The following is a 15545-nucleotide window of genomic DNA, read 5'->3' as shown; positions in this document are numbered from 1 at the left end:
ATATCTTCTCTTCTGGTTCGTTCCTTCAGTGGTAAAACTGTTAATAATTCTTCTGACGCAGACACATCTTCAAAAACCGATCAAATAAAACCGCATGGTTGTGCAATATCCGTGTAATCTACAGACTAGTCAAATTGCAAGGATAGGAATTTACATTTATTAATGGTTTCCTGCAGAATTTCTTCCAAGTTTAAGCGCATCACTCGTGTTCTTCGCATGACTATTTTTTGATAATGATATGTCATTGATTAAAGACATTATTATTTCACTTTGACTCATTTGCACAAGAAATAGTACAATATATTATTATGTCCGCGATCGACCAAAAATACCTTTGCGATTGACTGATCGACGCACTGGCCATCCCTGGTATATAGCCCATCGGAATTCTATTTATTATCACTGTTCTGTGATTGTTATCAATCACTAACACCAGTACATCCAATCCCTACTCAACAAGTGTTTTAAAAACCTCTCAGAATCTCTACATGGATGACATACATTAAGGTCCAGGGTGATAAATTGCCAGAGGCAAAAATTTTGTAATGTCCACCTGAACCATCATCAAATTAATCTGCCACCCTCTCGGAATGTCAATACCTCAAGCAGTGTTGCAATCTTTTTTGATGCTGATTATAGTACCAAAGCGTAAAAAATATAGTATTTCCAAAAAAGATATAGTACATGAACATTTTTCGCCTTGAATCTTCCAAAATTATAGTATTTTTGGCATATTCGGCATAAAATTATAGTAAAAATCATTTTTCCCGGAATCAAAATTCTAGTATTGTACTATAATAATTATAGTATGGTTGGCAATACTGGCCTCAAGTAACATATGAACCAGTATAGTATGCGTATTCCACTGCTGATTGGGTTAGTAAGAAATAATCAGTTAGTATTGAAAAATAACTGAACTGAATACTTCAACTTGTGTTCCCTCATAACTGTTGGAAAAATTATAAGGCGGCTCTCGTGGTGCAGTACGTAAGACGCTCGCCGTCCACCCGAGAGTTCTGGGTTCGATCCCGGTGAGGACGCAAAATTTTTATGTTTTTCTCAAAGCCTGGGTGTTTGTGATTGTTCAAAATTACTAACAACCACCTTGTACGAAAAAGCAAGGACATGGTTATTAATAATTCTAAAAAAAAAACTATGAAATATAAATGTAATATCTAAACCAGGACTGGGCATGTAGACACTTTCGTAGATCATAGAGCAGCGATTTCCAAACTGGGAGACGGGGAATGTTGCAAAGGGAGGCGCGAAAAGTTTAACACAAATGTAGCCACACATAGTTTATAAAACGGCCGCTAGTTATAAACTACTTAAAAAAAACAGTCCTTTAAAAGGTTGTTTGCAAACCTGTCTGAAGATATGGAGACTAATTTTATAATACCTCACTTCTATACTATTGTGAAGCGCACTGGTTATCTCGTGAAAAAATGATATAAAAGGGTCAAATCATAATATTGAAATTTGAGGCAAGTTTGTTAACTTTGTTGTTAAACTTGTCTATCTAATTGAAATTGGAAGTACCCCTAATGCATTCACTGATTTAAAAAGACAAAGTGAAGGCATTCATAAAAAAATGGAGTTTTGGAAATCAAATTTACAAAAAAAGTAAGTTCGTCATGTTTCCATTTTTAAATGATTTCTGTGCCAGATAATATATTGAAGCAAACGAAAATCTATTTACTGAGCACTTGGACAGTTTGCTAATACACTTTTCACATTATTTATTTATAAGATCTCGATTTTACAAAGTTCGCGTTATATCCACGCGAACTTTGTAAAATCGATGGCCCCCACAAAGGGGGGCTGACAGCGCCTGAGGGCCCGGCGTGGCGTGTCAACCAGCTAAGTGAGATTACACACATCACAAATGTACTCTAAAGGGCCCCATACAGAAAGGTCAAACTGAACAGGGGAAACTGCTTCAGTTTGGCCTGAACGGATGTGTGGACATACTCGATGCAATCGTGTCAGTTCAGATTGATCTATCACAAGGAGTGAACGCGAATATGGATGAAAGTGAACTATTGCGTTACACCGCCTTAGCACTGATACAAGGGGGGGAATCTGCATTTCTGATTTAAGTTAAATAAAATAATAATTACTATTTATACTAGTTTTCATATTTTAAAACAATCATAGGTACTCAATTAATTAATACTAGGTATGTATATGAGAGCAGGAACTAGATTTTTCAAAACCAATTGATACTTTGTTCGATAGTCTTCCGGATACCAAATAATGTTAATTCCTTCCTATATATACCTAGGGCAGAGTGGGGTGGGGTCACTTGATCATGATTTTGCTCAAAGCAGTATAGCTCCTAATTAATGAAGAAATAAGAAATGATATCTTTTAAAACAGTTAAGTTGTTTATTTGGTCACGTAACTCCATCAAAAAACTGTAACAAAGACAATGTTTACAAGACTAAATTTACATTAATGTCACAAATGCCAGATGGCTCAGTTGACCCCACATAGTGGGGTCAACTGACCCACCCAATGGGGTTAGTTTAGCCAGTGGGCGTAGAAAGGTTTTTTTCATCAGAGCAATATAAAATACAAACAAAATCTTTCTTAAATCTTTAATCCAAGTTATTAGAAAACAATAGGAACATATAGTTATACTTGTCTGTACTTTATTCTTCTTTTGGAGATTTTTAGTTTTCTTAACAGGTCGTGTCTCTTCATCAGATTCAGAGGAACTCTTCAAAATAGCTTTCTTCACTGTCAGTTTCTTCGACTTTACTATCTTCTTGCTACCCTCACTTTTCCGTTTACTCTGTTCTGCAGCAAGCTGGTCCTTCTCATGTGTATCTGTTACTCTCAGGTGTACGTTTGTTATGGCTCAAATGACCCCTTCCCCAAATTACTACTAATTGGATTGAGCCACCCAAAGACTATTGAAAATAGATTATTTTTGATACTGTCAACGCATAAACACACTATTTTAAAATCAAAATACATTTACTTGATTGCCGTAACACCACAGACATGTGCTTGAGAGTCTTGAGACCAAAAAGTATGAGGAACTGCTTTCTTTACTTTTGGCGTGAAAATAGTAACATCGCACGTTCACAGTCACATCGAACACCGGACGGTGACTGATGCAATTGCGGATTGGCTGCCTACCCCTCCCGCTTTGTTCGGAATCCACCGCTTGTATCTATAATGCAGCGTAAGAGTGATACTACGGATGGCGCAGGTGACCCCGTTCTGCCCTAGTATTTACCTAGCTTCTAGACAAAAATAAAAATGCTTCATAAACTTCTTTTTTTTTCCGACCATGTCCGATCCTAATACGATCATATGGGCCTCCACAGGGTAGAGGTTTGTATTAACAGATTTTGTTCTTTACGAGAAATGGATGTCAGCCACTTGCTCAACCTATTGGGTCCATACCATACGCCCAGAGTTGTCTGAAGAATTTAAAAATCGAGGAAATTAACTCGGATAACCCTTCTATAAATAATAGTGTATCTGCGTGCGATCACTACGAATAAAAATATAAATGAATCGACTCGTGAAAATTTAATTAATATTCAGCGAACTTTTGACCGACCTTTAATCTCGAATGTACTTGTAACTTCATAAACTGTGAAAAACGTAATAATTCACGAGTGGAGAACTAGAAGGTTCTAAGTGTTTGTCCTTGGAGAAACAAAAGTAACAATGAGGCAGCTTAGAATTAATACTACTTCATTGTTGGGTTTGTTTTTTTAAGGACGAACACTTAGAACCTTGTAGTATTCGGCTCGCGAATTGTGTACCTGTGTATTGTGTTGTGTATGTTACCTTACTGTGAACCATAATTAATAGGGCCCGGATTTATAAGCTAGTGCATGTTTTGTTACGGTGTATGCACAGCTATGGGAGTTGCACAAAAATCCGTTTCGAAAGACGCAGAATCCAAAAATAAACTTTTATCGTGCATATAAATGCATATTTGAGACGTTAGAGCATATTTGAGACATGAGTGCATATTTCATTAATAAATGCATATTTTAGGGCTTTTCGAAACATAACTAAATCAGGTAGATCCACTTGCATTTTTAATGGCATCCCCGAGCATTTCATTAATTTATCAGAAAAAGTGAAGTCAACTCAGGAACCTTTATTTAAATTTTCCGCTATCACCTCACAAAAAATCGGCAAGATTAACACATTTGAAGATGATTCTAAAGATACTTATTATAAGCTATGTCTTTGACCATTCAAGTGTGATAAACATCTTATGAATAATGATTGCTTTATAATAATTATTGACCTAAGAATAAGGTAGTGTTTTTTTGAAATACGCGATTTCTTTTGTCATTCCCCAGTGGTTAAGCTACAACATACGGCCGTAGCCATAAATTGACAAACTATAATTGAAGTAGGGAGTAAAATGATATTGACGACTGTGAGGTATTTAAATTTTTGAAAAACGTTTATTTAAAAATATACAAAAACAAAAAACCACCTTTTAATAACCCGCATATCGGAACTCCTTTTACATTAATACATTAAGGCGTCCTGCTTTGGAATTCTCGAGCGAGAGGGCCGCGGCGCCGCGCTCGCGCGCGTCACCCACCAATTTAAATTTTTTTTTTTTTAAAATATTTTTGTTAAATATTTTCTACGCTGTAACTTTACTGTAAATGTATTCCAACTAGGGATTCCAATCCCGGGATCCCGAGCTATTTTCGATACCTATGAATCCCGGGATTGATAAACATAATCCCGGGATTTCGGGATTGATTTTTTTTATCAATTTTTATGGAAAATAAAATAAAAGCAAAAATATAACAGAAAAAATACTTTTAATAAAAAATAACTACATTAGAAATAAACTGAGTTTGAATGAAGTTTGATTTATACCCATGTGTAGGTTGCCGATTCATTTTATTTTTTCACATAAATTATTAAAAATTGAAAGATTGGAAAAAACAATGCTTCGCACTATTAACAAAGTTATTTCACCATGATATTCGACACCTAGCAGACGGGCGAGTTTAGATGTGAGAGCCAACTTACGTATTCGTTTGACATCATACGTTTTACGGCAGTTTCAGATTTGGCTGACTAATTAGATTTATGAAGCGGAAAGGCCATAAGTACGCCATGATTATTTGCTATACTATTTTAAATCTCGCTAATCCATTCATTAAGTCTTTACTATCAGAAACAGCAATCTCCTATTACATTCACATTATTATTTATATTACAATATTATTTACCCCGTTAAACTTGTGTATTTTCAAGATTGAACGTATACAATATTAACAATAAATGTGTTAAATAGTATAAATTATACTAGATTTATTTTTGACCGATTTTATCAATGTTATTTGTAAATATAAAAATTTTATATAAACAATGGAAAAAATGCCAATCCCGGGACTAGTCCCGGGATTGTCAAATTGTAATCCCGAAATCCCGGGATCAGAATTTTGGCTCAGGATTGGATTCCCTAATTCCAACAAATAAACGCCATGTTTTCGCGTTGTCAATCAACATAAGCATGTCCCCGGAAGAAGAAGCCAGCAGACGATATCACCGTGACATTACATCATCATCAGGGGGGTCCAGCGCATCATTCTACACCCCCTCCCTTTCGGAGGTGACAACAATACTATCTTACATAATTTGCGATCCCGATTTTTCGAACAATCTAACAATAATCCAACCACTCTAACCCCTCACCTATTTTATTCACTGCCATTATTACTTCTTAAAGATGCACTTAACTAAGAACAATACAATTTTTCACAAATTAACATGATGAGGTATACAAAGTCCAGTTTATTGTCCTAAACGACCTAAACCTAACCTAAAGTTTCAAATTGTACTGGAATGTTTGTCGTGCCAATGCGTAAATTTTATCGTATTCTGGGTGCCTTTTTGTGTAATGATTCATTAGGACGCACTCCCTAAAAGCCTAAAAGAACTGTTAATGTACATTTTAAACATATTATATTGTTTTCGCGTTAAATGCAGAAATACGATTTTTTCCAAGACTCTTTATATTCACAATTTCAGACCTGCTTTACATTTTTGGCTACTCATTTTACTTAAATTCAATAGAAGCACGGACAGTCAAATGATTTGTTGTGAGCCAGGTAGGCATGCAAAGATTGTATGTGATTAGTGCAGTGTTTCCCAACCTTATTTGTGCCATGCACCAGGCATTGTTATTTACCTATGTTCTTTTCTAGATTGAAAATTTCGTAAACAAGTCAACTACTGTTTTATGTATTATTAATTTTATATACAAATTAGAAACATACGATTTTTACAAAATACTTATACTAGGTGGGAAATGAACCCACCCGCAATGTTGTGCTTTCAATAAAGATTACTACATTCTTAATTCTTGTGCATTATTTGTTGATGAAAACATACAATGATGTTCCTGAGGTGAATGCAAAGTGTGTCAGTATTGTAGAAGGTTGTTCCCTATACAGGGATCTGTAAACCTCTACTTAAAGACGGTAGCAAAATATGGTCTATTGCTGTGTGTACGTCTGACAGTTTTTGTAGTTGATTAATTGCAAAGATTTTGATTCAAAAATAGATTGTTTACAATATCTATATACCAAAGTGCGATTATTATAAAACCAGTTGTATCAAATTTTAATATAGGAGTATCAAGTCGTCGGTGTTTTGTAAAAAGGGCGAATTAACCAAAATGCTACTTTACAGGAGGGTTTTTAACTTTTGACATTTATTTGTTTTTTACCTGTAGATGATTATAAATATCTAACAAGTTTATAACAAAGCTTAGAAAGAATACTGTCATAATAAATATTATTATATAATATTTTAAAAGGCCAAATATGTCACATTTACTTTTTATTTCGTAATTTTAATTAATTTAATTTTAGTCGATTATCGTTTTTAAGTACTTTCCTGTGGAGATAAAAATTCGCCGTCTTTACACAACAAAGCTAGTGGGGTACACATTGTAATTTCATTAAAATCTCGATTTCGCCAAAATGGTTGATTCGCCCTTTTTACAAAACACCGACGAAGTATTATATACTGTTTAATATTTCGCTACACATATTTAATTCACTTGAAAATATATTTTGAGTTGATTGTATGATGAATAGATATCGAATCGAAGTGAAGTTATTTCTTACCAGTTGGACCAGCTTGGGAAACTTCTTCCGCACCTCTGTGCCAAATGTTGGATGACATACATAATTACAATTTTAATAAAATTATATATTAAATCTTAATTATAAGCAATTATTTTGACAAATAATTTTCATTTACGTCAAAAAACATGATTGTGACATGTCTCAGCCGGCTTTTAGTGCAACTACATAAGTTTTATGGTACAAGTACGTATATTGAATAGCAAATATGTTTTAAATAAGATAATTTCGCTTTTTTGACAGAAAAAGTTACGTTTTCCACACCTATACTCTCGGGTCCAGTGCTGTTGACATAAATTTTTGTTCAGACAAATATAATTTTTTACTTTAAGAATTTTGCAGTTTAATATATTATTATATTGAGACACAAATAAATTTTGTGGTTTGATTACTTTTTTTCTTACCCCGTCTTATCTGTTATGCGTCATGTGTTCCAGAGTTTGAAATCCAGAAAATACCATAAGAGGTTCTATAGAATTTTTGGCATTGGTTGCAAAAGGGTTTTGAATTCAGTCGTACTGATTGTATGAAAGTAATGATGAAATTTCTTTTGAAGCAAAGTTAAATGTTTTTGAGACGGATCCAAAATTAATTGCTTGTTTTCATTGGTGGTCTCTTTCTAATTTATCAGATCACGTCAATATATTTTCATTCTGACCTTGCATTGTTTTATTAAGTTCGTGCAGGTGCTCAAATGTATTTATTACCAGCCATGTACGCAAATTTGGCTATTAAGTAAGTATTGTATAATATACAAAATTATTTGTTTTTTTTTTTAAGCAATGCTCCGCGGCACACCTAGCATCGTCTCGCGGCACACCGGTTGCGGAGCACTGACATAGAACACTGGTTCACCGGTCTCAGTTACTCAGTCGAGACGAATTCTGATGTGAGAGCTGGCTAAATAAACTTTAGCTTTCCAAAGTGACAACGCGAACATGTTCGCGGATATGGCCGGGCGTACAGAGCCGGCCATACAAAAAACGCGAACTTATTCGCCCGTCTTTGTTTTTGTCAGAATGCCAGTCTCAGCCGTTTGTTTTGAATAATTTTAAATTCAGAAGAATACTGGTCGAATAATGAGACATTTAGCATATGATTGGTAAGTGTTTATGATAAACTTTCAACTTCAAATAAAAAAAAATAATAAGGTTTATTTCTGCTAAAAAATTTGCAGCCTCACTTGGAGGTCAAGTTCTATCTTACTTTTAGCCTATGTCCAAAAAGGTTCTAAGATGTACCTGCCTAGGGTGAGGTTTTCCAAAATTTCGGTAAGGAATCAGTGCTGTACACTGAACGAGAATGAGGTGTAAAATGTTAAAATATGCAAACGCCACATATCAACCAATCAAGGGTAGAAACTTGTCAAATAAGAACACAGTGGTTGTGAAATTTATGTTTTTATTATGTTATTATAATATCTTAAGCGATGGGCACCGGCGCCGGCACGGGGGGCGGCAGATCGGGCTTGACGGGTTTCACGTCAGAAGAGGGGGCGGTCGGTAATGTCTCTTCCTTTGGTTCCGGTACAGTTACGTTCTTGGGCAGAGGCCTCTTGGGGCCATTCTTGCCAGCCGGGTCATGTTGCAACATGATTTTAACCTGAGAAACAAAAAAAATACAGATCGATTAATACAAATACAGATACATATTATGTAGTTTAGTCAGTAGTTGAGTTTTATTATTAACCAAGACCAAATAATAAGATGTTTCCAATTTGCGTGAAATTTAGATTTTCTTTTCTTCAATTTGGCTGGCTATACACATACATCTGCAACTCAAATCTAATTAATCGCACCATACAATAAATTAGAACTGGAATAATCGCAGTGTTGCCAACTGTCATCATCAAAAATATGGAAGATCCCAAATGTATGTGCAAACCAAAAATATGCATGTCATTATAATTAATTATGAAAAATGTTCCACAAAACAAAAATTGACGAATCTACTGTTTAATTAATCGTATAACTAAAAAATCACTTAAATATCATATGTTACTACTTATTGTTTATTTTTTTAATTTGAATTTACAAAACAATCACGATCGGTTTCGTCCGCTTCATTATTCTTAACAGATTCAAAATATATATATTCACACCTGTTCTAAGAAATTTAAATACAAATACTAGATCTGGCGAGAAACAAGTTGGCAACGCTGGAGAATTCAATGATTTAGTCACCTTCATTAAGTTTTCATAACTTGCAACTATTGTAAAAAAACATAGACTGTAGAAAGGAAAAAGGATGTAATCCACAGGAATTAAATTTTGCAGGAGGCACAAAAATATTTTTGTTATGGTTTCAGTCAAAGTTAAAATACCAAATAGCCATAACCTTGAAGTGCATGATAATTAATAATTTGGTTTTTATATTCAAAATCTGATGTTAATTATCGAATTAATTAAAGAAAAACAAACAAATATGATGGTTAGGTCGTTTTTCCAGTTTCATTTCCTTTTTTCTTTTAAATTACCAGTTAAATTTGAATAATAAATTGGCGTTCGCAGCATACAGCCTTGGACCAGTGTATTTAGTCTTATTACACAATATTATCCAATAAAACCTATATTGAAAAATCTGAGGGTTATATCCTTTTTTCTTTCCAGTCGAAATACATTTTATAGAAAATCACAGGTAAATACAACATAATTTTGTTTTCTCCCTACACTGGAGAACTGCAAATTGTCGCAGCTCTCCAAATCGAGAGAATTTTCTCTCCCACATATTTATTAGATCAGATTACATATAAATAATCAGAACTCTGTGTACAGTGGATATGATCGCTTAGATGTAATTACATAAAAAAAAGTAAATCACAATTTTCATTCAAGGTGGGAGCAATTGGCTCTCAGGGGTTTTAAAAGATTTTTCTTACTAAGAATGGCATAACACAGTATTTAAAAAAAAAAAAATCATTTAGATTCAATAGTAGCAATCAAACCTGCGACCTACAGATACAGAGGCGAATGTCCACCACTCCCTTGCATCAAAGTAATATTAAATCGGACTGAACATATATTTCTTTAACACTACAACCAGTGACAGTAGTATAGCACATTTGGGCATCTATTCTATACATATGGCTGCTAATGGCGGCTATCGAGGGTAGTTTATCATATTTATGTATAATTGTTACAATAAAACTGTCTTATCTCGCTCTAAAAGTTAACACAGCCAAGAGGTGCGGTGCTGCTAAATCATAGCACAGTTCAGATGGTTAACTTAATGTAACAATTAACCGCCTCAAATACATAAATATGATAAACTACTCTCGATAGCAGCTTTGTGTATAGAATAGATACGCAGTAGTAGAAGTGAAGCAATCACAGAAACACCAAACCTAGACATTAAGAAAATCACACAAATATATTGTGACCGCACTGGGAATTGAACCTTGAGCCTTGTGCATTGACTACGAGGGCCACTACTTCATAAAAAAAAAATATATCTAGACAGAGGCTTATATATTTTTGAAACAATGAACAGTGTGGTCTACATTTAAATTAAAGATTCGACACCAATCCTTGAATGTACATACATACAAAATAAATGACCACGGTGGTCCCTTCGTACGTGATAGGCAACATGGTTTATAGTAATTGAAATAACATGAGACATGATGCTTGCGTACCTTGATCCCTAAGACTCCTTGTCTGAGCAAGACGTGTCGTGTGGCGGTGTCTACGTACTCCAGGCAAGGGTCTCCGGAATGGATCATAACTCCATCCACGAACTTCATGCTCTTTGCTCTCTGTCCTCGCAGTTTGCCAGAAACTACTACCTCACAACCCAAAGCACCAGACTCCATGATGAAACGGAGGACTCCGTAACACGCTCGCCTCACGGCCAAACCTGAAACACAACACCAATTTGAATACATCGTCTTCACATCATCCACAAATTAAAGTACAGATCGATCGGTTTTGTATCAGCATAATTTTGGTACACTGTCCCATGTTTAAAAAACAGTCAACAAAAATGCCGCTTTACTCTCCCACACTCTCTTAGACCTATCCGCATTAATGCGAGTGATCTCTGCAAAGAGTGGGCCCAATATTAACATTAAATAACTAATACATAATATAATACACCCGATCCTCTTTTTGTACAGCTTTTTTTTTACGGTTTAAAAAAAGTACTGATTTTTTTGCTTTAAAACGGTTTAAAAAACTAAAAAGAATAAAAATACGTATGGAACATATTTATCAAAAAATTGCGTTGCAATGAACCACACGCCACTGGTGCATACATATCGTCGGTGTTTTGTAAAAAGGGCGAATCAACCATTTTGGCGAAATCGAGATTTTAATGAAAATACAATATGTACCCACCTCACTAGCTTTGTTGCGTAAAAACGGCGAATTTGTATCTCCACAGGAAAGTACTTAAAAACGATAATCGCAAGGGCGAATATCCATTTAGTATTACAAATAAAAAGCGAGTGTGACATATTAGGCCTTTTAAAATATTATATAATAATGCCTATTATAATGACAGTATTCTTTCTAAGCTTTATTATAAACTAGTTACGATATTTATAATCATCCACAGGTAATTAACAAATAAATGTCAAAAGTTAAAAATCCTCCTGTAAAATAGCATTTTGCTTAATTCACCCTTTTTACAAAACACCGACGATATGTTGACACCGGATGCCGCCCAGACATACATGGCGCCACTTCAGGTTTGATACGAGAGACGCGCTGCGTGCTTCGGCGTCATTAAATATTTCCAGCAACGAGAGACTTTTTGTCAGTGAAAAACAGCACTAAATGGGTATGTTTATTCTAAAGTAGCGACACTGAATGAATATATTTCTCAATGCTAAATCTAATTTAAATCGAAAATTATTGCATTTATGTATAAATAATAAATAGATATTGATTTATTTTAGAATTCAAGAATTTAGTATATTGAGTACATTTTAAGTAACGGAACCTATCTACCATTTTTGTATGGGCACCTTTATCTTTTTTTATACGGTTTTGCACGATAGTCTTTGGTACGTATCCCCCGTGAAAACATAGGATTGGGTGTATTACTACCCCACAGACAACTCTTGCAGCAACCTGCATTGAATTCAATACATAGATGCGTAATATGCAAGAATCAATATGTTATAATATAGAAACCGCATACATAATGCTATTTACTAAAAAAAAGACTGGAAAAAAATCTGTAAAAAAACAAGCCTAAATAAAAACAATGTTTATCATGATCAAATTGAGTTGTCTGCATCATAGTAATGCCATCTCCAAATTTGCAATTGGGCATGTTATGAAGAATATCAAGTTTGTCAGCAATACTGTTAATGCAATTGTAGATCAGAATCGAGTCGTACAGTATCAAAAGTAGAACTGTCGCAAATATATCGAAATTTAACTAAATATGCCAAATTATTTTTCTGACCGTAATGTATGACCGACTAGCAATATAATATTCGAATCAAAATCATATCTGTATAGTATAAAATTGTGATGGAAAATAAGGTTTGGTATCAGAATTAGAACTGTTCAATACTTTGAAAAACAAAAGTAGAACTGTCATTTTCTCGAAATGATGAATAACGCACAGATCTACTTTTGATACTATACGACTCAGATAATGGTTATGTAAAATTGAGATACATACCAAGTATAAATTAGTATTTTTTAGATTGATTATAAATGTGCAAACATTTTACTATTTTGCACTTGGGTCACTTTCTCTTGTATGACAATATTATTATGTCAATGTATTCTTTCACCCCTTTTCTTTGAACTGGCAAGGTTTTCTTTTGCTACATTTTAAGTCATACAAAAAAAAAACTACACAAAACGAATCAAACAATCCCATTGTATGCGATGTAACTGCAGTCATGAATGACATGTATTATAAATATAACGCGCATCTGGAATTCATTTCAATGATGTCATGCACTGAATCAAATAAATAGCATTTTAAAATATAATAGGTTTTAACTGAATTTAGAATATTTCAGGATAAATTACGGAAAATAATAACAAAACTGGGGATTAGTTGTACTAAAATAGAACAGGACTGCAGAAACTACAAGCAAGATATAGAAAAACATGAATTCCAGGCACATAAAATGCGAGATTCCACTCAAATACAGAAACAGTAGCAACTATTAATAAATGTCTCACCTCCAACAAGTTTGTATCTGAGGGACTCAGCCTGGGCGATGGCGCACAGTCCACGGGTGGGGACCTTCTCAGCGTACAACTCCACCGAAGACTCGGGGAAGTTGAACCTCTTCTGCACAACAGAGGTGAGCTCCCTGATACGGCGACCCTTCTCTCCTAACACGTTCTGTGTGCGAGTGGCCATGATGATGATCTCAGTGCGGGTGGGGGTCACACGCACCTCGACTCCAGAGTAGCCATCTTCCGCCAACTCGCGGGTCAGCAGCTCGTTCAACTCGGCTGTGAAGACGCCATCTCCTACAAACTAATGAAAATGATATAATCAGGTAAGTGAATTAGCGAAAAGTGGTGATTAAATCTATAAGAACAAAGCGGGAGAGCTGGCTGGCATTTACGGAATGTTGTGTGGTTGATTCGGTAGCCTGGGCTAGATTAATATTTTGAAAGTTAACAGATTGTTATTGACATAACAGCACGTTGACAAATCTCAGTTTTCACTTTCTGTTTCTGAAGAATGGATGAAATAATATGCGATTGGTTTACAACACTAATTTCTATATCACAATTGTCCACAGTCACTCAATGTATGTTTCCATTAAAGTATAATATTGTATTTTGAATTGCCAAAATCAATGGCACGTCCTCACACTTTTGAGCCGCCAAATTAAGGTGCCTGCGCTAAAGGGGAAAAGGAGGATCGCAATCCAAAGACGACTCCAAACCGCCGGACACCCCGAAATATTGACAGTTGGTATCGAAGAGGTTATGACAACTAAACTTACATTCGAACCGGTACAACCGCGTATATAAATAATCACTAAACCGGAAACATTACTAGGTAAATATCTGATGAAACTTTCATCCAACTGTGGAAGTAATAAATACTTTGACAGCATACACACATGTCACCAAGAAATCCACCAGAGACATGTCAATAGTAATCGGTCCCATCTAGTTGTGGATCATCCACGAATACACAAAACAAAGTATGGAAACCGTGCCTGGTAATAATCTAGAAAACTTTAGATCATTATTTATCGGTAAACTTTAACGTTACAGCTACATCGCCAAACCGTACCTTGCGTTTCTTTGAAATCGTAGTCGCCATGATTGCGGCCAAAAACTGAAAGAGAGAAAGATGTGAAGTTTTCGCGTATTGCCGGAAATAGCAACCCTTTAAGTTGCCAGTATTAAAAAATCGACAAGAGCTTCAGACGGTTCGCACAAACTTCACTTGATTTAGACACAGTAGGTCACCGCCATCTTTAGATTAGTAAAGCTTGAGCATAACTTTTTGCACAAGCAACGAATGGTCCACTGCCATACTATTTATTGATAACGTACTTGCAAGCAGAGTTTGGTATTCTATAATGACTGAAGAGTATAAATAAGTTATGAGTTAGGTATTGTCATTTAGAATCGACTATCACATTGACAAACGTCCTAGTGTATTATGATATTATTATACACAGAAGAAGTTTACTTACCTACTTTGATCGTCACTTCCAATTATTAATAACACATAACCACTAAATCAGATGAAGTCCAAGGTCTCGTGGCCCCTTCAGTGGAAGAGTAAAAAATTCTCATCTAAATACGTCGTAGTTAAATATTACTTATATAAATAAATTTGAAAGGCAGTTATTTCATGCATGTTATAATATAATCGCGTCGCTTCACATGGCTGAAAAATATACTCGGAACAAAGCTCGAACACTAAACTAGGTAAAAAAAAGTACCTACCTTATCCAGACTAGGTATGTACAATTATAATTAATTTTCGTTGTATTTTTGTATTCATATTGCAAATGAACAACATCAATGTTTGTCTAGACTTAACCTGCCACTCTGCAACTTGTGGTCTATCCACAATGATTTCCCATTCCCATATACACTCAGTCACGGACCTAGTTACATTAAAACTTCATGCAAATTAGATTATTATGATAGTATACTTAAATATTACAACAATTAATTGATATAATATTATTATAATATAAAATATATATACTTAATATCATCATCATCATCAGCCGGAGTAAATCCACTGCTGGATGAAGGCCTCCCCAAGCTTTCTCCAACTCTCTCGGTCCTGTGTCGTTCGCTGCCACGTATTTCCGCCGAACTTTACCAGTTCGTCAATCCAGCGGCTTTTAGGGCGACCCTGTGGCCGTTTCGTACCCCTTGGGTACCATTGGATGACGGCATTTGTCCAGCGGCCGTCCTTTCGGCGAGCAAT

At 35.1% G+C, this 15545-nt stretch overlaps 1 protein-coding gene across 1 annotated transcript; it reads right to left on the bottom strand.

The window, feature by feature from the left end:
• Positions 1 to 8541: 8541 nt before the first annotated feature.
• Positions 8542 to 14436, bottom strand: RpS3 (ribosomal protein S3). Its single transcript, XM_085961255.1, has 4 exons — positions 14385 to 14436; positions 13307 to 13610; positions 10792 to 11012; positions 8542 to 8759 (listed from the first exon to the last, which is right to left on the bottom strand). Exons 1-4 carry the CDS (start codon positions 14412 to 14414, stop codon positions 8580 to 8582), a joined length of 735 nt encoding a protein of 244 aa, XP_085817381.1. The 5' UTR covers positions 14415 to 14436; the 3' UTR covers positions 8542 to 8579.
• Between the last annotated feature and the right edge of the window lie 1109 nt (positions 14437 to 15545).

The sequence above is a fragment of the Rhyacophila brunnea genome, unplaced genomic scaffold (assembly GCF_057557595.1).
Source record: "Rhyacophila brunnea isolate RB1 unplaced genomic scaffold, BYU_Rbru_1.0 scaffold_12, whole genome shotgun sequence".
NCBI classification, from domain to species: domain Eukaryota; kingdom Metazoa; phylum Arthropoda; class Insecta; order Trichoptera; family Rhyacophilidae; genus Rhyacophila; species Rhyacophila brunnea.
This window is presented reverse-complemented; position numbering and strand designations above follow the sequence as displayed.

What these genes read in the sequence shown, in the direction of transcription:
- RpS3 (XM_085961255.1), bottom strand. Translation starts at nt 14,414, where the DNA reads ATGGCGACTACGATTTCAAAGAAACGCAAG. An exon ending in CGATTTCAAAGAAACGCAAG is followed by an intron (nt 13,611 to 14,384) that starts GTACGGTTTGGC and finishes CATTTTCATTAG; the next exon opens with TTTGTAGGAGATGGCGTCTT. An exon ending in CAGATACAAACTTGTTGGAG is followed by an intron (nt 11,013 to 13,306) that starts GTGAGACATTTA and finishes GTTGTGTTTCAG; the next exon opens with GTTTGGCCGTGAGGCGAGCG.